Raw genomic sequence first — 23,800 nt, forward strand, 5'->3', positions numbered from 1 at the left:
GCTATTTGCATTTCTTTCATTTTCATCTGTGGATGAAAGAGTGAAGTAGACGACACTGATGCTGTTGGTTGTTCCTGCGCTGCTACTTCCCAAAGGTTACCTGTCAATCAAACAGAGCAGGCAGCGCTAACCGTGGCGGTTCTTTCTGCTCGGATTAACCGCTTCCTCTTCCTCCTTATCTTCTACTGATTTCAAGACCAACCAGCAAACTATAAAAAATGCATTACGGGGCAGTTTTTTCTGACAGCGATTGTTTAGCTCATGGAAAAAGTTGGATATACAACAGGCTGAATCACTGGGGTATTACAGCAGCCAGAGGAACTGACATTTATTTACATGTGAATGTGGAGGGAAATTTATTTCAGGGCTGGATGGAAACACAGTTTGGGTCTCTCTCTCTCTCTCTCTCTCTCTCTCTCTCTCTCAACACACACACTGTATATTCTACTGTAATGGGATAGTAGCTGTAATATTCTGATCTCAATCATCAACCATTGACAGTTTATATAACGGACAGAGCTTCCCAATCTTAAAGTGTCTTAAACCTGCAGTTTATGTAACAACCAGCAGGGGGCAGCTCCATTACCATTCAGTCTTATGGAGAAATGAGCCGACTTCTCTCTTGATTTATGAGCTCAGTAAACAGTTTCCTCATGAGTTTATGGTCTCAGTCTCTAGTTTCAATCTTATTCCATACAGTATGATGTTCATTTAGTAAATAATGGTCCCATTTAGAGTAAAACAGACCATAAAGCAACGCATCAAAGTGTCAATTTATAGGCCGTGCTGATCAAATTTGAAATAATCCAGAATCTGTTACTGCGTCGTTTATTTTTCAGCTAAAATCTTTACAGAAACATATTTTAGTGTACAGTTTAGCTGTAATTAGCCACCATTGTTTCCTGCTACAGTCGAGTCACAACTGAGCAGCCAATGAGAGCAGATCAACACGCAGTACGTCCGACAAACCGTCACGGCGATGACCGGTCACGCATTGAACCCAGACTGTAGGGAGTCTGAAATACTGATGGAAAGTTTTCGGTGCTTTTATAATCCCTGAATCCCTATTCATATAAGAGCTTTACCTTCATTTACTAGAAAAGTACTAAGAAATTCATCCTATTTAAGCTCGTCACGAACGGAGACAGTTGGTGCAACTTAGATGTCTAAAGAAAAACACAGCACACACACGGTGCTGTATTACCATAAAAGTTCTGTACAAGTGAATAACGGGAATAAATAAATAATAGCAGGAGCACATTTATTAAAGAGTTTCCCTTCAGTTATGTCTGAGCTTTAGAAATGCTAATGAATCAGTCTTATCAGCTTCTTTCCTCATGTTGTCCTGCTGTGGCTTCGTTTCGGCGGCGATGTGCACCAGAGGCTGCAGGCTGCTATCAAACGAGCTTTGGGAGATGATTGTTTACAGTTTGCTGGATTAGTTATTACGGCCGGAGGTTGACTGAGCAGCGAGCACGTCCAGGTCTGCCATGCCTCCGTGGTCACATCCAGTACATAAACTCTGAGCGTAAGATTTACAGACCAGACATAAAAACAAGTGACGTGTGATTAAGTCCAAGAAGCAGACACTCACCAGATGTCTGATGCATTCCAGCCCTGTTTGAAAAGTTGGAAATCTCAACTTCCTACTTGTAAAACTACAATGCATTTATCTTAATGAAAGCTACCAAATGTGAAGCACATTGTGTTGTCAAATGTCCTGTAACTTTAAAACTGGAAAGTATGTTGATTTCTTTTCTACAAACTACAACAATTTATCATAAATATTAACATAAAGTACACACTGTATACAACTGACCCATCCTAAGTCCCTCCAGTTGAGAAAGACTGATATTCTAGATGCTAGGCTCATGTTAAAAAAACACATTTTGAAGATGGTTAAAAGATAAAAGCAACGTATATAGCATTACATCTTCAGTTATCTAATGTTAGGAAGTTAGTTAAACTAACGATTGATGCAAATTAGCTAGGTAGTTAGTTATCGTAAAACAATGAGTGAAAAGATTGTTAAAAAATTAGCTTTAAGATGTTAACAATATGTCAACACCCAGTGCTTCTCATTGGTTGTTGTCACTGTTCATCATTCAGTACCTGCTTTAACTTAAGTTTGACAAAAAAAAACAAAGATATTTTCACAAATTGAAAGCACATTTTTCATGTTATCACACGTTGCTTTTATCTATCTATCTTCAAAATGAAGTTGTCATTTCTAGCACATAGCATGTCTATGTTTAGGAAAGGAGAAGGTTGACTGCTTAACCGTTCACAGAGCAAACAGGAGTGCGATTTAGGAAGAGTTTGGGCTCACAGCAGCCATTTGGACATGAAATATAGGTTAAACACAGGTGTTACCCATGATAATCAGTAAAAGGTCTATTACTGTGGAATTGGGACACAGCTTTTTGATGGGTTATAGCAGGAAAAGCACAGGTGGGATAAATAAAGTCAATGATGATTCTGTGTTGCAATGCAAAAAAACTGATGACATTAGTAACACCTGCAATGGTAAACCTCTTCATTTGTTCCTAATGTGGTTGAAAAGTAAATAAAAGTCCTGTCTAGAACTTCCTGCAACAGATTTCTTTGTCTCTTATAGAAAATACTAAAGGACACTATAGATAATATTAGAGGAAACAGGTATAGTTCATTAATACAGAACTAGTCACTGTTTGGGATGTTGTGGATTCAGATGACTCTCAGACATTGTTAGAAGTTCAATATCATAAGACCAGAAGCCGTGTACACATACCCCTCCACTGTGTCTCCTGTCTGTCTCTGTGTCTCCTGTCTGTCTCTCTGTGTCTGTGAATGTGGGCGTGGTCTCCTTTCCTGGTTCCAAGCGCTGCTCCTCAGCACACCTGTCTGCGATGGCTCATCACCACCCCCGGACGGCTCACCTGTCAGCCATCAGCTCGTCAGTTTTCACCACTTCGCCCGCACTTCTACACGCATCCAGTGCCACATTGTTGTTCTACCGCAGTGTGTGTACGCCTCAGGATAAACTTTATAATGTTACTGTAGTTATTTAACCTCTGCAGCCAATGGGATCTCTGCCACAGGCTCTCCTCTATTCTCTGGTACCGTTCCAATAAAACTAAACTTCATCCGTTCTTGTCTGTGTTCTGCGTCTGGGTCCACGCTTAAACTGAAGTTCATAAAGTTAAACCTATAGTAAAGAAGATTATTAGACCATTTTGTAACTGGAGAAAACACAAAAAAACAAAATAGTAGACAAGTAGGATAATTTAGGCTGGCTTTAGACGACAATGATCTGAACACAAACCGCAAAAGTGGCGTTGCGTTCGTAGCGTCTTTGGGGGGAAATCTGCGTGCAAACGGTGTCGCAAAAGTGTGTAAAATTTGTAGCATGCATGCCAGGTGGCTAGGTGGTACTGTGGAGCACTGCCACATAACAACACCAAGAGCGCGCGCATGCGCTGAAACTTCCTTGTACTTCTCTCCTTAGTAGACGTACGCGTCGAGAGCCAGCGTGAGCAGATCAGAGGACACTTTTGCGTTGTTAACCCTTTAGACGGAAACACGACAGTGGGGTGTTTTTAAGATTTCCACTCTGAAGGGTGGGCTCATTTTTTTGCGTTTTTAAGCCCCGAAAACGCCGTTGCAGTTTAAACGAAAGGCACATCTGATAAAATATTTTGTCGGTTTCACCCGGGAGCATTTTCGTGTAAAGCCAGCCTTAGAATGGGAAAAATATTCAGATTAATAGAAAAAGTTTAGGTCTCTTCAAAAACTAATGGAGCAGTGGAGAGGAAATGCCATCTACTGCTGTTTAAGTGCACTTTCTCATTAATTGGTTGTGCTTTTGTTTTTGCTTCTTTGTCGAGTGTAAGAATTGCTAAAGTAAATTACAAAATTGTCAAGTCAAAGTGGAAAAAAAGGAATAATTTGAGAAGGAGAAAGAGCATTTCTCCTTCTGATAATAACAGGAAAGATGAGGAGCAGTTAATCGCTGCACACGATGTGATCTTTAGCGGGAGAACATGCTTAAAACAGAAATGTTAATGTACAGCAGATCAAAAGGTCAGCGTGAACAAAAGACTTTGAATTTATAACTCGACTGATCGACGGGGATAAAAGGGTTCATTTTAAAAAGGCCAGTTAATTTTCTTCACATTGGTTTAAAGGCTCGTTCTGCCAAATTTCTACAAAGCTGATTAAAAGCACTGAATGTAAATATGTTAATTTAAGTTCCTACAGTTTTCCCAACAAACACAAAGCTAATATATTAAATAATTCATCCTTAAATCTTGTTTACTATGGTGGTATGAACCCAAATTTAACAGATTTTGCTGTGATTTAACAGCAAGAAGTGGATTGAAATGAGGCAGAAATAATTACAGTCTGAAGCCGATTTGGATAATGTCTGAATTCACACTTTGTCAGGTCAGTCCGCAAGACGACGAGCAAACAGCTTTTTAAAATGCCGGTTTTCTGAGTGGAGTTCAGATCGATCAGGGCTATGGTAACTTAGTTCAAAGTAAAATCGATAGCTGACGCATATTTTCAGCACTTACCAGATCGCCCAATTTACTTTTCTCTGAGCAATCTCCTCTCTGTAAATATGAAGTATCAAAGAGCTCTGAGTGCCCAGAGACAGAGCTATGGAATATTAAATCCTCCATCTTTGCTCACTACATCTCAGCCTTTCTTGCCATCAAGTGTGCGTAAAATACAAGTTACGAACTTCTTGTTAGAATACAATAATGTGAAATTATCGGTTATTGTATCGGTTGGGGAAAGAAATCCATATCTTGCATCCCTAGTTTGAGTTTTTCACATGCTTCCCGGCCACCGTAGTTTCTCCTACGCCCTTTGGAAGGGGATGGTGAAGTGAGGGAGTTGCAATCTGCAACTACAATGTTAGATGCCACTAAAATCCTAAACAAAATCCACATTAGGGACAGAAAAACATTGTAAAATCATGAAAATACAGAAGTTACCTTTAAGTCTCTGCAGTCACATGACTCGTCAGTGGAGAGAAAACATTTAACACTGAATCTATCGGCCATCATGTTTGTCTGCAACCAATTATATTTATATTTTAGAACTTTTTTTGAGGTGTGGATTCTGTAGGATTATCCTAAAAGTATGCTATCTTACAACAATATATCTCAATTTACTGAAGTTTAACACCATCTGTTCTTTTTCAGGAAAGATCAGCTGTCAGAAAGCGAGATCATCATCAAAGAGAGTGCAAGTGGGAATATGGGAGAGTGTAAATATGCGATTATTTCATTAACTGTTCCTGTGAAGGTAAGATAAAACGTGAGGCTAACGGGCAGATTGGTGCAGCATCAGCAGTAATGCACTCTACCAGACTGTTCCCGGTGGAAAGGAAGGTGAGCCTAATGGCAAATCAGTTAACATCCACGGCTGTGAGCCTCGAGGGATTCACAGAATGAGATGCTGGATTACAGATGCCAAAAACAAAGAGTTTCGTTGGAAAGAAGTAGCTGGACTCATCCTTTAAGTTATAATCTGCACGAGTTTAATTAAAATCATCATTTATATTCAGTATTTTCTTCAGTAACAGCCATTCCATGTATTTACATTTGGTAATATCTATATGTATAACCTCCTCTATATAATAGGGTTGGAACTGGCTTCACGCTCGAGGGATTCACAGGAAGCGATGCGCCGCGAAACCAAACACGGTCAGTGATCAGTTTAAAATGTTGCAGGGGAGTAAAAGAGGAAGGAAGCGGCCACAGTGAGCTCTTAGATGCGGGGCTGCCGGCGATCAACTCCTCAGCAAACTAACCAAATTGACTTTGTCCTGCTGTTGTTGTGGAGAAGCACTTATGCAGCGTGAAATCAGGCTGCAGCTGCTTGCAGCACGATGGAAATTAGTGACTGAATGTGAGCGTGAATTGTTGTCCGCCTTGTGAATGAGTGGCGACCCCGTTCAGCTCCGGCCCCCGGCGCCGCTCTAAAGGTAAGCAAGTATCGCTAATGGATGGATGGTTGGTTCGTTTGGCTGCATTGTTGCTCCTCTGTTCAACATGTGTTCGCTGTAGCATTAAAACACACTTTCTGATACAACCAGTAAACAGAATTCAGCCTGTAAAGAAAAGTCTTAAGGATTTAAGCTTTTAAAGGTTAAATATGCCACTGGATGTCGCATTAGAGCACCAGCACCTCAGACCAAAACGATGGTGCAGGGATAAAATTCATCAAAAAGGGTCTTTGTTAGTATTTCCAACTATCACCAACACTTCTTTTGTCAAAATAAACCCTTAATTCACCGAATTAGAATAAAAATACCTTTGAAAAGCTAACATTAATCCTTGGGGACAATATACCTGTCAAAGTCTGTCCACTAACCGTAGTTGTTTGTGCCACTGACAGACTCAGGTTGTTATTGTCAGTTTCAGCATTATGGAAAAGATCCCTTCTGAGATAGACCTTTAGTTTAACCACAAACAGCCGTAATATCACTATCACTCTCCACCAGACTCCAGAGACAAAAACACACATTTTACCTCACAGATGGTCGTAACAATCATAAATTCATTCAAAGTGGACAGAAACAAAGTAAAACTCACCAAAAAGGACCTTTGTTAGTCTTTCCAACAATCACCAACACTGCTTTTGTCAAAATAAATCATTAATTCACCGACCTAGATGATAAAAACAGCAGTTTCAGTCGCTCTACTCAGCGACACACGGAGCAAACAAACCACAGAGAGGCTGCAACAGCAACACAGGTAAAGGGAGTGAGACGCCATGACTTCACTATATTTCATATCTATAGAGAAAATAGTTGTTTGCTTCTATATTAAAGTTTTAAATCTCATCTATAAAACCTTTTAAGGCCTTAGTATGTTTCAAACTAAGTCAAATCTATTCAGAATCTCTACTCTTGGTTAGAAATCCATTTGAAAGTGGCGTCAGTCAGTCCTGTTTCACCTGAAGCTGCAGTTTAAAATGCACCTATGTTCTTGACATTTAATACATTAAGCACTTCAATTACCTCTTATCTAACTTGCTAAGTTATAAGTAATCCACTATCTTATGTCATATGTTCCACACTGTTGAAGCAGCAGGTTGGAACAAACAAACAGATGATTCATACTCTTCACTCTGTGTAACAGCCAAAATCAACAAATATGCAACTGTAGTCGTTCAACAGACCCCGGAAGCAAAGACTTCATATAAAGAAGTGTTCACAGACCTTATCAGAGCCTTGTTTGTGGGCAGCAAAGCCTATTAGGAGACAGTATATCAGATTACACAGATAATGGAAAATGTGGTTTCATGATTTCTTTTATCACCATAATCACACTGCAGGGGCGACTTAGAGCACGACAAAGCCCCCACTCCTTCCTACAACCTCACATTCTGGTTCACTCTGTAAAATCTCCTGGTTAAGGTCTGACGTGGTAACTTAATGATGACATGAGCTGTGGAAAGAAAAGTCCTAAATCTCCAATTTAAGCAGCTGCTGTCCCAAAAATCATCTCTTTTTTTACTGAGCAATTTAGACTTGACCTGTTCAAGGTTCAGTGCCTTGCTCAAGGGCACTCTGCAGAGCCGGTAGCGGCGGATTGGAGGGAAGACTGCTGCTCATTCATTGCTCCAGCTGGTCCTTTGGGTAACAAGCCTGCTATTCTGACCTTCAGGCCACGGCTGCCCCAAATATAAGTCATAAATAAAACGAGGCTCCGTAAGGATCCACAGAAATGACTGTTGACCTCAGAGTTGGGCCCCGAGGTGCGACTCCACCCCGGCTTCACCATCTGCTTCAGGGTTTCACAGTCACTCAGTGAATTCAGTGTAACGTCAGAGCAGACTCACCAAACCTCCCTTTACTGTAATAAAGCTGTCACTGGACAAACACCCTGATATTCTTCCATATAGAATATAAAGAGATGTTTTAGTTCAAACGCCAACTCTACACACATCAGTATAACTCTGTCAACTGAACCACTGAGTGAGCATAAAACTGAATGTTAGAAGAGCAGATATTCAATTATTATATACCTTTTTTGTCATTTTATTTTGCTAATTCAATGGTCTGCCTCTGAAGAACGAGAGCCGCTCAGTAACGCTCAGTGGCACTGTGCACATGCTGATCAAAGAACAACTGAAAAGGAAAAACCACTGTAGAGTGTATTTGCACATGTAACAGGACCAGGAGCGCCAGGAGCAGAGAGGCAGCAAAAGCTTTTAGAGACAGAATATTTTCATTGTATTTTTCAATTTAATGTGAAAAATAGGTGTTTTTTCTTTTCATTTCTTTACATTTGGTGAGTTTATTTTGTTTATTAAAGCTGTTTGCACATAGCGCTCACCTCCCAGCTACAGCAGCGCCGGCGTTAGTGTTGGACTGACGGTTTCCGGTTGGTAAATTCCAACATATCGCCCAACCCTTCTGTGAATAGCATTATTTTGACTTATCTAAGAAGCAAATAAAGTCACACTTGGTATAGCTAGATGTTGGGAATATAATGGCTGCAGATTCTACTGTACGTTCACTTCACAAAGTGCAATGGGACACTTTTCTAATGATACTGAAAATACTCTTAGATAAACGTTCGTGTGCTGTTTTTTTAAAGCTTTTCCATGATCAGCGAGAATGATTACACATTGTTAGTTTTGGTCTTTTCATGTTGACGAAAAGAAAAATCGAGCAGATAATAACACCAGGCTGTAAAAAGAAGAACCGACTTCGGGACAATGAGCAGTGTCCCACTTAGTGTTACATAGCTGATGCTTTTATCCTGTGTGATTTACAGTATAAAGGCTCCATCAGGGAAAATACGACTAAATTTAAACCAGATTATGGGAACTACAAGACACCGACACCAAACAGAGCTGTTAATATTGTTAGTGCCTCTGTTATTCTGCTCTGTTGTGCGCTGGCTGCCTATAATGGAAGCAAGCGTTTCATCCCATTGTGTTAATGTTCATGCTCACGGCAAGAATCACAGCACTATGCTTAATCATAGTGGGTTATGCCTCGCTGCTTTCTGTGGCCTAAATACAAAGACAACAAAGCAGCTTTCCAAAACAAGGTATTCTCGCTTTGGAAAATAATTACCTGTACTCTATAATTAAAAATGCATGTAGTATTGGCAACTTTAAAGGGTTGTTGACCAAATGGTGACTATTTCAGTATATTTTAGACACTGTGTGATGACAAAGGTATTATTACATATCACATTAGACATTTTAATATGGGAATGTTACATAGGCTATTATACCTTTTTTGACGGAGATGATAATGATGAAAGTTGTACTAGTTTGATTTAGTTCATTAGGTGATTGGTTGACAATAATCTATCTATCTATAAAGCAAGAAATCTCTGTCTGTCTGTCTGTGTGTGTGTGTGTGTGTGGCTCAAATATCTCTGCAGATCAGGATCAGACTGACCTGAGAGTTTCAACATGGCTGCTGTGTGGTTTAAGGGTGTGCAACGTCGGCTTTGTTTGGACTATAAAGATACCGTTAATAATTTATTATTTCCTAAATTATTTCCGAATTCCGCTAGCATTGTCAACGACAGCCACCGTAGCCACGTGCGCGCCAGAGCCAATCACTGCAGAGCCCAAACATCCTGGAAAGTGAAAGTAAACTGATGTCTCGGTCTGGAGGGCTGGCGGTCGTGGTGATTTTTGATCACAAACAATCCGTAAGTTTTTCGCCAGTGACAGACGCTGTTTTTCGGGCAGAAATGTAACGGAAGAGTCGGTAGGAGAGTCGGTAGGAGAGGCAGGAGGACAGACGGGAGGACAGACGCTTCTCCACGTACAGCTGTGGTATTTTTTTTTCTCATGTAAGTTTCCAAAGACAGTTACAGTTACTACGTTACTGTTGTTTGGTCCTGTAACGTTGCTTTGTGGGACATTTCTCTTTATTAAGTTGAGTGAGAAACCTGTGCAGTTATCAGACTGTCTGACCGACACGCCCTCGCTCTGTGCGGTCGGCTTATCCGTTCACACTATTTTGGTAGTTTCAAAACAATTTTTTGATGTGGAAACCGTTACTGCGATTGCTCTCTCTCTCATCTCCTTACAGTGTCCTTGCTAAAAGACAAATTATATGAAAACACAATAGTTATCAATCTACACATTTCACAACAAACCTAAATGTCCCTGATGTCCCACCTTCAAACACAACCTCATTTGGCCATCCATGAAAAAGCTACTTAACCTCCCATTTTCTATAGCAATACATACTTCCTACAGGCACTGCACTAGTTAAATAAAAGTAGAAAGGCCTTTCATTTAGGCCTTCAGAAACCTTCCTATAACATAGATCAGCTTACTTTAACTACTAGATGGATGGACGTCCACTGAATTATTGATGTAAATGCTCCCTCAGCCCTGGTGGTTGTCTGTAAAGAAGCCACTCGCGACTGTTGTGCAAATGTGCATGAAAAGACGTGTTCTCAATACAAAACCCACAATTCAACTAACAATGAATGACTCTTTATCTCGACAAAATACTCTTAGGAAGCAAACAAAAATACTCAGTTTGATACTCAAAACAACCGTTGGCCAAAAGAAATGAACCGAAGTGATGCCTCTTGTTTCTTATAGACTACCTTTAGTGATTCTCCAACAGCTCTGGATTACCTCCCGTAGTCTGGCTTTGCTGTCAGCTCCAGGGAATGGTCGATTTGATGGTGGGCCCATGGAGTATAAAGAGGAGTGGGTACAGGTGAAATACTAACTGATGAAACAGGTGAAATACTAACTGATCTTCCACAGGTGACTAGATACATCCATTTTGGTTTAAAACCCCGGCATTGCTGGTTGAAGTAAGACATATCAATGCTGGTGCTACAGAGTCACCACAGACTCCACATTTTATGAAACGGACATTCATTTATACGTAAAGGTTCCACACTCCAGCTTGTGTGTAGGATTGAACACAGCAGGCGTCTGTATTTGACAACCTGGGAATGAGAACAGGTTGGGGAGTTGGGGAGAAACTAGGTTGGCCTGAAAGGTGAAACATGGTGGTTCAACAAGGCGAACTCCATGGAAGGTGACCTTTCTGTGGATAAAAACAGCTCATTCTAAGGTAATGAAAACACAATGATTCCTGTATTCAGGTCATTATTCACTAATGAAAAAATACCTATAAATATTCTATTCCATTTCTGAGAATAGATCCTCCTCAATGTTACACACTGGACCTTTAAACGACTTCTATCAGCTGGATGACATCATTTTTGTCTTGACCTTCCAAAACTGTATGAACTTGTATGACAACAGTAAGGTTTGGTTAGGTTTAACAGTAGGTTGGACGCAGGGAAAATAAACATAAGCTTTATATTTATCTCAACCACCATGCAACACTTTAAAGAGTTTCCACCATTCAAAACCTCTATCAACGCGCAGAAAGAAAAATACTGTTATCCTTCCAGTAAAGTGAAAACATGTTGGAGTTTTCCACACAGCAGTAAACTGACTACAGGAGTTTGTGTCCCCACATGGCCTGGCAGTGATAAATCAATACATTTCCATATGAGAGAAAAGGCAGCTGCAGCTCTTTGTTCCCCTGCTATGTGATCCCGCCGTGAGTCTCAGGTGACTCATCCAATTTGTCTCCTTGAAAACACCAACAAGCACCACAATTATCAGCCGGTACCATTAATTAAAGCTTAGCATCCGCACCCAGCATCCGGCTCACTGGCTTGAGCCGTACCGCATTTCTATGTCACGTTGGACAAAAGTGTTGAATTGATAAATGTAAATGTAATGTAAATATATCCATCAATGCACCTGCTTTGATGATTCCAGCTTTATGTTGCCATTTCATACGTTAATTACTGTCAACCCTACTCTCCAAAGTGTGATCAGCCATTTGAACATCAGTTGTGTTTGGGCAAGCAACCGTTTTGCATTTATAAAAGCCTTTGGAGCTTTTAGTGAGATGTTACGGTGATCAAACTTCAAAGTGTTACTTGAAGCTTGAAGCAGAATGTCAGTTTCGCTTTAGAGCTCTTTGCCTTGTTGTTTCCTATTAAAGAAGGTGTGTTAGATCACTGCTGAAGTGGGAGTTCATATACTTTTGTACTGACGCCTTGATGTCTCGTTGTTGAAAGGCAGCATTAAAATTCTCGGGGTAGCATTCGGTTAATAATTGGATGAATTACTGCCTGCGATGCGAGCATAATAGCGTGGGCGTCGTGTAGGTTTTGTGGATGCTGAAGCTTCCTGATGATCCCTCTGGAGGTGGAAATACTTGCTGTCATCCGTCCTGCTGTCCTCTATCAGCCCCGTCAGTTCTCTATGTAGGCGCTCTTTATGATTTGATACTGCAGGAGATGCAAACAACAGATTCTGTGGTTTGTCAAAAAAAAGGCTAAATTTAACCCAATGACATGAAGATTTAGAAAAATAAATTCTATACTCAGTTTCACGTAATTCATTTCAATGGGTCCGACCAAGCAGAAAATAAAGTTTCCTTTTAGTTCTGATCTGGTTTGTGTTCACACTGGCTCATAGAGGGCCTGCAGGGATAACCCTGGTTCCTTCTGCAGAACGCCAATGGGAAAATAAGTTCTATGGCGAACGGACATTTATGATATTTATACGTTTTGTTCAGCAAGATAATCTTTACAAATTAACACAACTTTTAGGATTTCTGAAGTCCTTCCAACTTGCAATGAAATTGTGTAATTAAACTCTACAAGCTGGAAAGTTAGACTTTGCAAGAGCACCAGTACAAACACAACCTGTATGGCAGACTAATGAAGTCTCTGTGATTGGCTGATGTTTAATGTCACATTGCATGAAAGCTTCAAAATGAAGCAAGTGGGGTATTTACTGAGGTGATTAACTTTACATAAACATCACAATCTCTTAAGCTTGAGTTAACCACAGACCTTATTTCAGGCAATTAACCAAAAATCCATTGAAAACACCCAGTGACTTTAAGGCAGTATTGGCAATGTCATCCCTCAAAACACCTTTAAAACCATCTGATCATCGGCTGTCAAGGAAACATGAGGGATCCGTATAATCATGTTGGGAGTGAAGGGATTTCAACTGTTATTTAAGAAGTGCAACTATTCCAGTGACAAACTGTTCCCACCCTAAAATGACAGTACAAGAGGCCTTGTTCCCTTCTAGTTTCTACTTGTCTGTAATTCTTCCAGTTCTGGTCTCAGCTAATAATACTCACAATCAGTTATTTCTTCATGAGCTCTTTGTCAATTCAGAGAAGTTTAATTAACACATAAGGCTCAAAGTAAAGTGCTGCGTGACTCGCTGTCAATAGGTGCAGGTGTCCCACTTTACGTGAGACTGCACAGCATTTGAATCCCTTGTCCCACGTCCCAAATATTGAATGTCCCGCATTTTGATTGGCTTTAGTTTTCAAAAGTCAAACCACTGCAGGATAGATGTGTTTCTGAACACAATGGTTGTAAAGAAAGCAGGGAAGACGATCATCACAGGGCTGTGTGCCAATCAATCTGCACACACAGATCCAAGTTCACCTGTCCATTCTTTGCTACGCTCACCAGTACTGAGTACACTTATTAGTTTTCTCCATATTAGTACCCTTACTTCTTATTGAATACTGCCTTTGATGCTTTAATGCATGAACTCCACAAATCTCCCTCTAGCAAGTTCAGTTTTTGGACCGCTGTATTTCTAAAACCTTTCACTGGTGAGGTCCTGCTGAATGTTAAAAAGCATGTAAAATGCCCAAAGAATCAGGGTTAGGGTTATGCTGTGTTTAGGGTTATGTTGTGTTTAGGGTTATGGCTGTAATGAATTAGGGTACTGCCTCCTTTTTATGGTCCAATTCAGGCACTGACTAAGCCCAATGTGGAAAGTCAAACAAAGTCTCAAGCTATGCAGATTTAGACGGAATATGATGGAAATTAGGATGCAGCTTCAACAAAGAGAGGGAAACTACTTATAACAGCGGCGGTCGACAGTGGCATAAGACTTATAATGAGAACTGTGAAACTTCAGCTTCCTTTCATGCATACTGTGTTTACTTAGCGTGGGAGCTGGGAAAGTTGCATTCAAATAAAATGTATTTAAGTCCTCCACTGAATCAACCAGTGAGCAAAGCGTAGTGATGTTATGAGCAGAGGGGTAGAATATGTGTTTAACTTTTAGGATAGATAAACTTTATATCATTATAACATTTTAGGTCCCAGATTGTCCCACACATATTCTTTATCCCACCACAGACCAGACCAGAACTAAAGGCAACAACTTACCCTCAGTATTAAATCATCTTTAGTTCCTCAGTACTGTAGGTTTGTTCGTGCTGCTTGGTATCGACCTTTTATTGCAGCACCATCTATCTTTATGTCTTTCTGATAATCTTCCTCTCGTGGTCGTATAAACAGCGACTCTGGGACTCTGATGGTGGAAGCAGTGTGATGTTGTCATAGCACCCCGCTGCATATCCTGGACCCAGAGACAGACTGAACAGGTGGCTATTGTCACCGTTGAGAAGTAAACAATCGGACTGTTTCCTCTCATTACGCTTCTGCGTCCCATTTAATCTCGCCTCTCAGAAACTCTCACGCTTGTTACGAAGGGTTTAGTCTAAACATCCAATTAGAATCGGCTGAGTGGACAGCTCAGAGTCTGGCCAATCAGCAGACTATACGGGGAGAACAGCTGGCTTTAAGGTACACATCGTTATGTAATTGATTTTTGGCTTTTTTCTAAAACAATGAAAGCTTCTTTTCCTTTTTCTTTCTTACTGAGAAAGTCAATTCGGAGCCAGTTTTCTTTATGTAAAGCAATTTAACTGAGTTGAAATTGACACACGCACAGACTGACAACTGCAGCTCAGGCACAGACTCATGATGAATGTCAGCGGGTTTATGGTCCCTCAGTCATGAGAGAGGGGAGAGAATGCAAAGCTCCTCTATCGGCATTCAGCTGCACAGTGAACGCCGCTAACAGGGTCGAGGCTGGGGAGACGTTCATTAGCTGCAGAACGTAGACCCTCTGAATTTCTCAGGCTGTGTAGTTTATTTTACTTTCTCTTTGATCAGTTCATTTTAATTTTTGTGTTACTTATTCATTTTGATGAGCAGGGAGGTAGCGTAAGGTCTCCCTTTGCTTCGGCTCCTCGTCGGTCACGGAGTAAACTGGTTACAGTTTATTTTCTTTTTTCTGTGTGAAAACTTTCTGTTAGAAGTGATGAGTAAGTGAATGAACGGATGTTACGTGCAAATTAACTTAAACCTGAAACAGAATTATACATGCTGCACGCAGCCGAGCCTGTTTTCCTCAGTTCCTTATGCTCCTAATTGGCATTAAGAGATTATCCCGAAATGGAAAACCTGTGAGATTCCAATTTTTTTGGTTTCTATCTTTAATCGCTGAGTTGCTTCATCGCTGTCCGTCCTTCATCCTTGCCAGTCAACCACCTGTCAGTCAAACAGTGTGGGCTTTCACGTCTTCTTACAGGGATTTTCTTTGGGGTGCATTAGAGCTCGATGGAACGACTGCATGTTTATTCAAATTTAACGGGCTCATCCAGAAAGCTTTATTTTCTCCTCCTGGTTTGTTTTATGCCTTGTGAATGACACTGGAGTTCCACTGGAAAAAATGGGTTAAATTTTACCGAACGTTAAAGTATTGTGGTTTTAAAGTTCATGATTTAAAGAGTAACAGACCTCATGTGCCTTCCAGGTGTCCCCATAGATGTCCTGTCAATAATAATTAACTAATAATAAGGGGATAATGCTTCCAGGCCTGCAGAGTTTCTTTGAATCATATGACAAATGATTTGCCTGCATAATTAAATAATCTTTATGCTATTTCAGCTTTGCTTCTAAGAAATTATTTTTTTCCCCACGACTGACTTTAAAGCAACCTCTTGTCTATTATTTATTAAACTGACGACCCCTAATAATAATAATTTTATGGATATTTCATATTATATTAAAACTGTACAATGAACCCAAACAGTGAACTCAGTAACTGCAGGATGTTTGTGTAAAACCAGTGATTTTGGATGAATTTTGAGCAGATTATTTCCTGTTTAGGGAACTTTCTATACAATTCTTTGTCTGTAATATGTATTTTTAATCATTTTAAACAATCATAAAGACTTAATAGGCTTATTTATTGTCAAATTCAATGTTTTTTCTTGTCCCTGACGCTCAACCATTGTTTTCTTTTCTTCACAGAAGTGAACCGAATGCTGAGGTTTAGGCCTACTGTGTGTATTTTTTAAGTTTTTTTCTAGCACACCTTAAAATCAAGAAGGCCTTGCGACCCCCTAAGAAGGTTTGGCGACCCCTAGTGTTGGGAACCACTGCTTTAAAGGACCAGTGTGTAGGATTTTGTGGCATCTAGCAGTGAAGTTACTGCTTGTATGTGTATTTGACAACCTGGGAATGAGAATGGACTGTGAAGCGTGGAGGAAAAACTACAATGGCTGCGAAACACGAAAACACCAAAGGTCCTATCTCCTGTAGAAATATGAGTCCATGGAAGGAAATTTACATTGTCTGTAGATAAAAACGGCTCATTCTAAAGTAATAAAAGCACAATGGTTCCTATATTCAGGTGATTACACACTAATGAAAACATACCTGTGAATATTATATTCCATTTCTGCCAATGTTACACACTGGACTCTCTTTAAGTTTAGTGAATCTCTTCAGTGGTTCAGCACTTCCAAAACACACAAATGATGATAAAACCAGATTTCTCTTCTGCTCTCCTGAATGAAAACACATTTTTTGGCAGACGTGAGCTAACAGTGTTATCTAAAAATCACCAGCTACAGCTGACTCCAGGCGTCGGGCACCGTTTGTTCTGCCAGACAGAATCAACACAGATGACCTGGAGTCTGAACGTTGGCTAAAAGTTTTTCTGACATGAGCCCTCCTCTGCTTTTACTGCGTACTCATTTCGAGTAACTGAGTTTGGGTTTTAAAATCCATGGTGCTGAGTCGGATCAGGCTGTCCTGCAGCCCCTGTTCAGACAGATGAGCTTAATATACCGCTGTGGCCGGGAGCCTGTTCACACCTGAGTCCCCTCTGTCCTCTGGTGCACTGAGGCTGCAGACAACACCCACAGACTGGAACATACACAGGGGCAAATACTATGCTATAAGTTACCTGAATAATCTGACAGATTTCTCTGAGTTTGAACATTGTTGGAAACATTTGGGACAATGGACGAACTCAACTACATAGAGAACAGAAAGCCAGAGTTTATAGACATGTAAAGTGCAGTAATGCTCTATATTATAGCTTTAAACTCTATTCTTTATCAGACATTTACTCCAAACTCCATTTACTTTATTAGGAGTTTACAGCGATAATAAAGGAACATTTGAATTTTAAAAACATGTTCGGGTGCCAGCGATCCGGTTTGATGTCAGTATCCATTCATCCTTTCTGAAGTGCCCTTGAGCAGCAGAGAGACACTGAACCCTCAGAGAAAAAGAGACGGCTAAAGAAAAAGGCTTTTTCTGTGTACTTTGGGTGGCAGTGTTCATCCGTTGGATAATTAAACCCTCACATGTGTTTTGGGTGATGAGAACATTTTGACAGCCCAGTCTGCTGCTTTTAGTCACAGGAGGCTTATGGGATGTGTGTGTGTGTGTGTGTGTGTGTGTGTGTGTGTGTGTGTGTGTGTGTGTGTGTGTGTGTGTGCACTGTTTATCCTGTGAGGAGGATCAACACGAGGAAAGGGCAGATCATGTGTGAGAAACAGTGGCATAACAGCTGGAGGGGATCTTAATTCATGAAAAGAGAAGAAGCCTGAAGACTGAATCTGCTCCATCGTTCCCTACAGGAACTCATATTTTCATTATCTATCATTCGGCCAATTATTTGGTCATGAAAACGTTTTTGTGGAGCCCTAAGGAGATGTTTGTAATTTTCCTCTTTCTTTTTTTAAATTTATTTCCAGAAGCCTGAAGATATTCAGTTTATGTCCACATAAAGAGTAAAAAGAAGCAAATCCTCACATATTAAACACTATATTTGGGGCAATATTTGGTGTTTTTTACCTGAAAAATGGCTTAAAAAATAATCGACCATCGAAATAGTTGCTGATTAAATTCCTAATTGATTAATCGATTGATTTTGTATAATATAACTTATCAGAGCTGAAACAATCAGTCAATAATCAATTAGTTTCACCATTAATTAATAATTTAAGCTCATTTTTTAAAGCAAATATACTCAAATGTCCTCCAACTGCAGCTTCTCATATGTGAAAATTTGCTGTAAACTGAACATATTTAGTTTTTTATTGCTTAGTGATTAATCGTTTAGTCCAACCTGACTCCTAAACCTGAAGATATTTAATAAAACTCAATATAAAACTAATAAAAACAACAGAAACTCAAACACAAAGCAGAGTTTTATTATGATTCCTAATATAATGATCCAGTGAGTTATTGCCACCTCGTGCTGCTGGGGGGGGACCGTGAATAGACCAATCAATTAAACCCTCAATGGAGAAGATAATGAGCAGATGAATTGATAATGAAGATAATTAGCTCGCAGCCTTATAATTAATCACCACAATTAAAAGAGCTTAATCCCAAATTCCAGCCCACTGTGCGCCACAGAGGTTATCATTAACTATTATTATATTATTATAGAGCGGCATTTAAGGTGTGCACTGACACTCTGAGCTTATATTAGTCTGTTAAATCTTCTAAAAAAAGTCTTTTTAGTTTGTATTTAATTCATTTAAAGCGACTCACCAGGAGCGGACACATGCAGACACACAGGCTGACCAGGAGCCAAAGTTTCATCCTCCCTCCGCAGTCAGGGGTCCTCACGGCACAAACTCAGCCTCTGTCCCGGACTCTTCATTTAAACTCCACTCCGGACTTTTTCCATCCAAACAGCATCTTCTTATCGGGATATTTGATTAATTCCATGAATGTGGGAAAGAAAACCCCGCCTTTAAAGAGAGAGAGAGATAAAGAGAGAGGGATGGAGAGAGAGAGAGAGAGAGAGAGAGGATGCCCCTGAATCCACGCTGGTCACTTGCACAGCGCTGAATGTGCGCACACACATCAGTTTCCCGCAGCTGCCTTCAGCGCGTAAAGCTCACAGTGCCGAGAGCGCGCACACTTCCGCTGCGGGATTTCAAAATAAAACAACTTATTGAGGGTTTACTGTGAGGTAGACTCCCATCTAGTTTCCGATTTATAACAAATTCAGTATTATTTTATTAATTTAGGCACCACAACATTCAGCTGCAACAGTTAGAAAAACAAGTTAAATTGAAGCATTTTAGCATCTTTGCATTGACTTCCTGTCTGTTATTCATTTACTTTTATTTTATTTTTTTACTAGTTTGGTTCAGCTTTAAGTGGTATCAGTACATTAGTCCACATTGTCCATCCTCCACAGAGGACCACAGTGGTATATGTAGGCTGTACGAGAGAGCAGGTTCAGTCCGTTTAAACTGCATTTAAAATGTTTTATCTCTTCTGTCACTTTCGCACTTTTAAGATTTGTAATATTTTGTCCTTGTTGCACTTTTATTACCCTAACTGGTGTATGAGATATAGAAGTAAAGTTGCCTTGCCTATAGGATGGATCAATCTGCTGATTATTGGATCTCTTATTCTGATTGTTTGGGTTGTTAAATGTTAGAAAATAGTGAGTTGACAATCAACAATTCCCCAGAAACACCTTCAAAATACTTTTTTTAAGTCCAAAATATAATATTTTATAAGATCTCCATAAGCTTTGTGTGCACAAATCTTATAAAGCATAAAGCGTATAAAGCAACAAGTAACTCAATCTGTCACATAATTGAAGTAAAAAGCAGAAAGTGGATAAAAAGAAAAGACTTTTCGGGGATATTTCTGTGGAACTAAATAAATAATGTTTCTTCTTGTGACTCCTCTTCTGGCCTAAAATCCTTGAAATGAAACAATCTAAGAAAGAAAAACAACTCCTGCTTACGATGCACAACCTCTTACAAGGGGTTGCAAGTAGAAATTCAGTTGGGTCCACAGAAGTTTCTACAGTAGCCCAGAACAGACAAACCTAATACTTGTATTAATAGACACCATTAAATCCTACAAACTGGACCTTTTAATGGTTAAAAGCACCTCAACTGAAGAACAGCTATTGCTGTGAAAAGGAGAGAAAACTTTCAAACAAAACTTCAACAACTCTTCAGTCTCAGTGTTGTCTTTAAAATTGATTTGACTCTGTAGGAAATTGCTTTGGGAGTAAACTGACAGCAGAATAATTGAGACTGACTGAGAGAGGAAAGGTTTTAAATAAAGTAAATACAGCAGTGGACATGCAGACGCAAACCACACTCATTTTTATGCACAGACTCCCTTTTTTTCCAATGTATATTGAATAGGTCTGACACTTCCAATGCCTCTGTGCAGTGGTTCAATAACGGGGCTTTGTCCAGTCCTCTGTGGCTCACAAACAGTGTGTACCCTCAAACAATACAGTTTGGTTTTTTTAGAAGTTGTAGGTGTTTAAATTTGTATTTTTCTCTGGAACACTTTGACGCTGTGGGAGTGAGACTCAACAATCGACTATCTTTCTCGGCTCTGATTGGTTGTTTTCATTGCGGCTCGGTGGATTCCTGTAGATAACGTTAGGAGCGACAGGAGGAGCCACAGGAAGCTGATTATTTCACAGATTATCTGTCTCATGTGCGACTGTCAGGATATAGTGAAAGTTTCAGAAAATGTGACAAAATGCAACTAAAACTACTTTGTTAAGATCATGGCTGGGGTCCTCAAATATCTACGCAGTTTTGCCACGCCCCCTCGGCGTCTGTGGGAGATGCCTCTTTAACACGTTTTTAATGTTGTGGAACGGTTGCAGTTTGGTTAGTTTTAGGCAACTAAGCTACTTGTTTAAGTTCAGAAAAAAACACGATTTGACTTAAAATAAGTCTGTTATGTGATGCAATGTAACTGTGGAGATGGGTGTGGTTTGCACTCATTCAGTAATCACACTCACTCACCTCTCTTACGGCAGCACTGTGCTGGTCCTCGAGGCCGACACTCATGACAGTGAAGACACAACCGGAGCAGACCTTAATGAACTTTTGGAAGCAGGCTAAGTGGTGCGTTAACAGTGTGTGCGACAGAAAAAAGAATAACGTTGTCTTGTTCTTTCATCCCTGTTGTTGGTCTGTGTGCTGGGAGAACCCTCGGTAGTAGCGAGTCTTGCTACAGTAACATTATGAAACATAAAACTAAGGTTTCCACCCGAGTCTCCTGAGTGAAAGTGCTGTGTTAGTCTGACCCATCCATTCGCCTCCTTATGTGGATATTCCCGCTCTTTACACTACATCACCTGCAGATGGGTTACATTACAGCCCGCTGCGCCTCAAACTGACGGCACTTTGTGCGTCTGTATGGAGATGTAAGGGGTGTGACAAAACGTCGCCCTGAGAATCAGGACGTTGACTCTGGAGATGCAAACACAGATCTTCAGGGTCCAGTCCAAACCCTCCACCCGGACCTCCTCCTGAAAGAGTTCTGCAGCCCTAAAACCTTCCTTATAATAATCTTGTAAAATACTTAATTGCTCTTTGTTTCCTTTTGTAGTTCTTGGCCTGCTGTTAACCCTGCACTTCACTTTAATTACCATTAAACTACAGAGGGTGTTTTAATCCAGTCATCCTTTAATCCCCACCATTTCTTTCTCCTGTCCAGACAATCAGAGGCCAGTGTGACATGTTTCCCCCACAAGAGATGACAGCTGAGCAGGAACACAGGGCGCTGGGTCAGCCTAGGGTTTGTTTGTGTGACTCACACTGTGAAGTCCAAACGCTCAGATTCCCCAGTAACAACCCACAACCTGGAGCCAGGCATTAAAGTGGCGTTATCAACGAGACCACAACGTCTCTGGAAGCTCGGTGATGGTAAATTGTTCTGTATTTTGTTGATCTGATGATTCATTTACAGGACGATGAACACCAATGTACGTGCACAGTTAAAAGAACACCAGAATGTCACAGGACTTATTTCCATTACTGTGCTTGTTGTACGAAGTCACAAAGCACAAAAAGCAGTAACATACAGAAAGTATTCGCATTACGAGGGATTATTCTGACAACGGCTTAAATTACAGACGGATTAATGTAGGGAGAGATCAAATCACAGATAAACGGCGGTTAACTGTGTTAGCATCCCGGCTGGTTAACTGTCTGTGTGGCCATCGGGCTATTTTTAGCATCATGTGTCTCAGCTTTCCAGTCATTCCCAATTTATTCAATTCCAACACTGTTTATGAACCCCAGTCTGCAGAAGTATTCAAACACATGTTTATACCACATGCTTAAATCTGCATGTTTTTTGCCCCAGACTGCGTGGGATTAGTATAAAGTGGGCATCCCTGTAAAGGGGAGACTCATGGGTACCCCTAAGATCCATTTTCATTCAGATATCTTGAGGTCAGAGGTCAAGGGATCCCTTTGAAAATGGCCAGGCCAGTTTCTCCATCACCAAGCCTTATTGTCGGAGCGTTATTTAGCTTCCTTTTCAACTTGCTAGCACAAACACCAATGACGTTTAAACTGAATTCTTCTGAATGCTGAGAGAATGTAGTGAGACAATCCTGCTCGGTTCTCCTTTGTGTCTCCACTTCAGTGAGCTTTTCAGATTTGAGCTCATAGAAAGTCTGTCTTTGATTATAAAGTAAAGGTCAGTGAACCGCCACGATGAAATAGAAACCATCTTATCAGGAAACTGGAACCTCAAACCCTCTTGAGATAAAACTTTCTTGCTTCTGAACAGCAGAGCAGACACACACACAGAAAAACCTCGAGCTCTCTCCTTCCTGAACGCACACACACTCTCCGGTGTGTACATGCTTTCTGTCTCGTACAGTAAACTCCTCAAAGCAGAGCGAGTATTGGCACATATTTACACAAAGCCGAAGACCATGGGCTGCCCTGCTGTGGGCGAAAGTATCAACACTACATTCAAATATGCAGACAGAAAATGAAAGCAGTCTCTCCCCGTCCAGTTGCTCCAAGTGCTTTATGGCTTGTGTATAAACTGGGATTTAAACAGCGCCGTGGTGTGAGCGTACTTTTAAACAGAGTCCTATTTCAGATGAGGGGGAAGAAAGTATCGTCTAATCTTCGTCACGTAGTTGTTAGGTTTGTTTTTTGAATCCTCTGTGCCGGAAGGAGAGAACCAAGGTGTGGTGGGCAGAAATTAAATGATAACAGTTAATGAAAGTTTGATTGAGTTTGATAAATTTGCTACTAAAGTTTACCTTGTTTTTTGGGGAAGTGAATAAACTGATAAAGACAGAGCAACAATTTAATAAAAAGAGCTTTGATTTGATTAACCTTTGAGCTTAACTCTCACTGATTATCGTTCCAGTTTAGGGTTTTGCTGCGAGGGACAAACTGAGCAATGTGCCAACTGTACTGTGGCTTTTGGGGAAACTAACTTCTACTAACGGTATGCGATTTGGCGTGCAGACTGAGTAAGAACTTTTCCAATCAATGAGTGAAGTTTGTGATACTGCACAGCCACACTTCGATTGGTAATGGCCAGAATGCCGGTATATGCGCACTATTCTCGCCATCATCTTTTCTTTTAATGCAATTAAGAGGAATTATCAATTATTAAAGCCCGGTCCTTGACAGACGTAACATCTCGACCCTTTTTGAAGTTTCCGTTGGCTGTAGTAGAAACAAACAGAAACAAAGTCATTTTCAGAACCTGTACCTTTTCAATTTTACTTAAAGAAGTTGAATCCATATTTCTTCTTTTACTAGAGTCTTTCTGTACTTAAATAAAGTGTGTGTGCTTTTGCCACCTCTGCAACATTA

At 40.4% G+C, this 23,800-nt stretch overlaps 1 protein-coding gene across 1 annotated transcript in view; it reads right to left on the bottom strand.

The window, feature by feature from the left end:
* The window catches only part of vipr2 (vasoactive intestinal peptide receptor 2), a 64,101-nt gene extending 45,106 nt beyond the window's left edge, over positions 1–18,995 (bottom strand). The window contains exon 1 of the mRNA XM_051388794.1: positions 18,717–18,995. Coding sequence (XP_051244754.1) covers positions 18,717–18,767 — 51 coding nt within the window. The 5' untranslated portion in view covers positions 18,768–18,995. The remainder of the gene's footprint in view (positions 1–18,716) is intronic.
* Positions 18,996–23,800: the final 4,805 nt, after the last annotated feature.

This window comes from Dicentrarchus labrax, unplaced genomic scaffold (genome assembly GCF_905237075.1).
Source record: "Dicentrarchus labrax unplaced genomic scaffold, dlabrax2021, whole genome shotgun sequence".
In the NCBI taxonomy this organism is placed as follows: Eukaryota; Metazoa; Chordata; class Actinopteri; family Moronidae; genus Dicentrarchus; species Dicentrarchus labrax.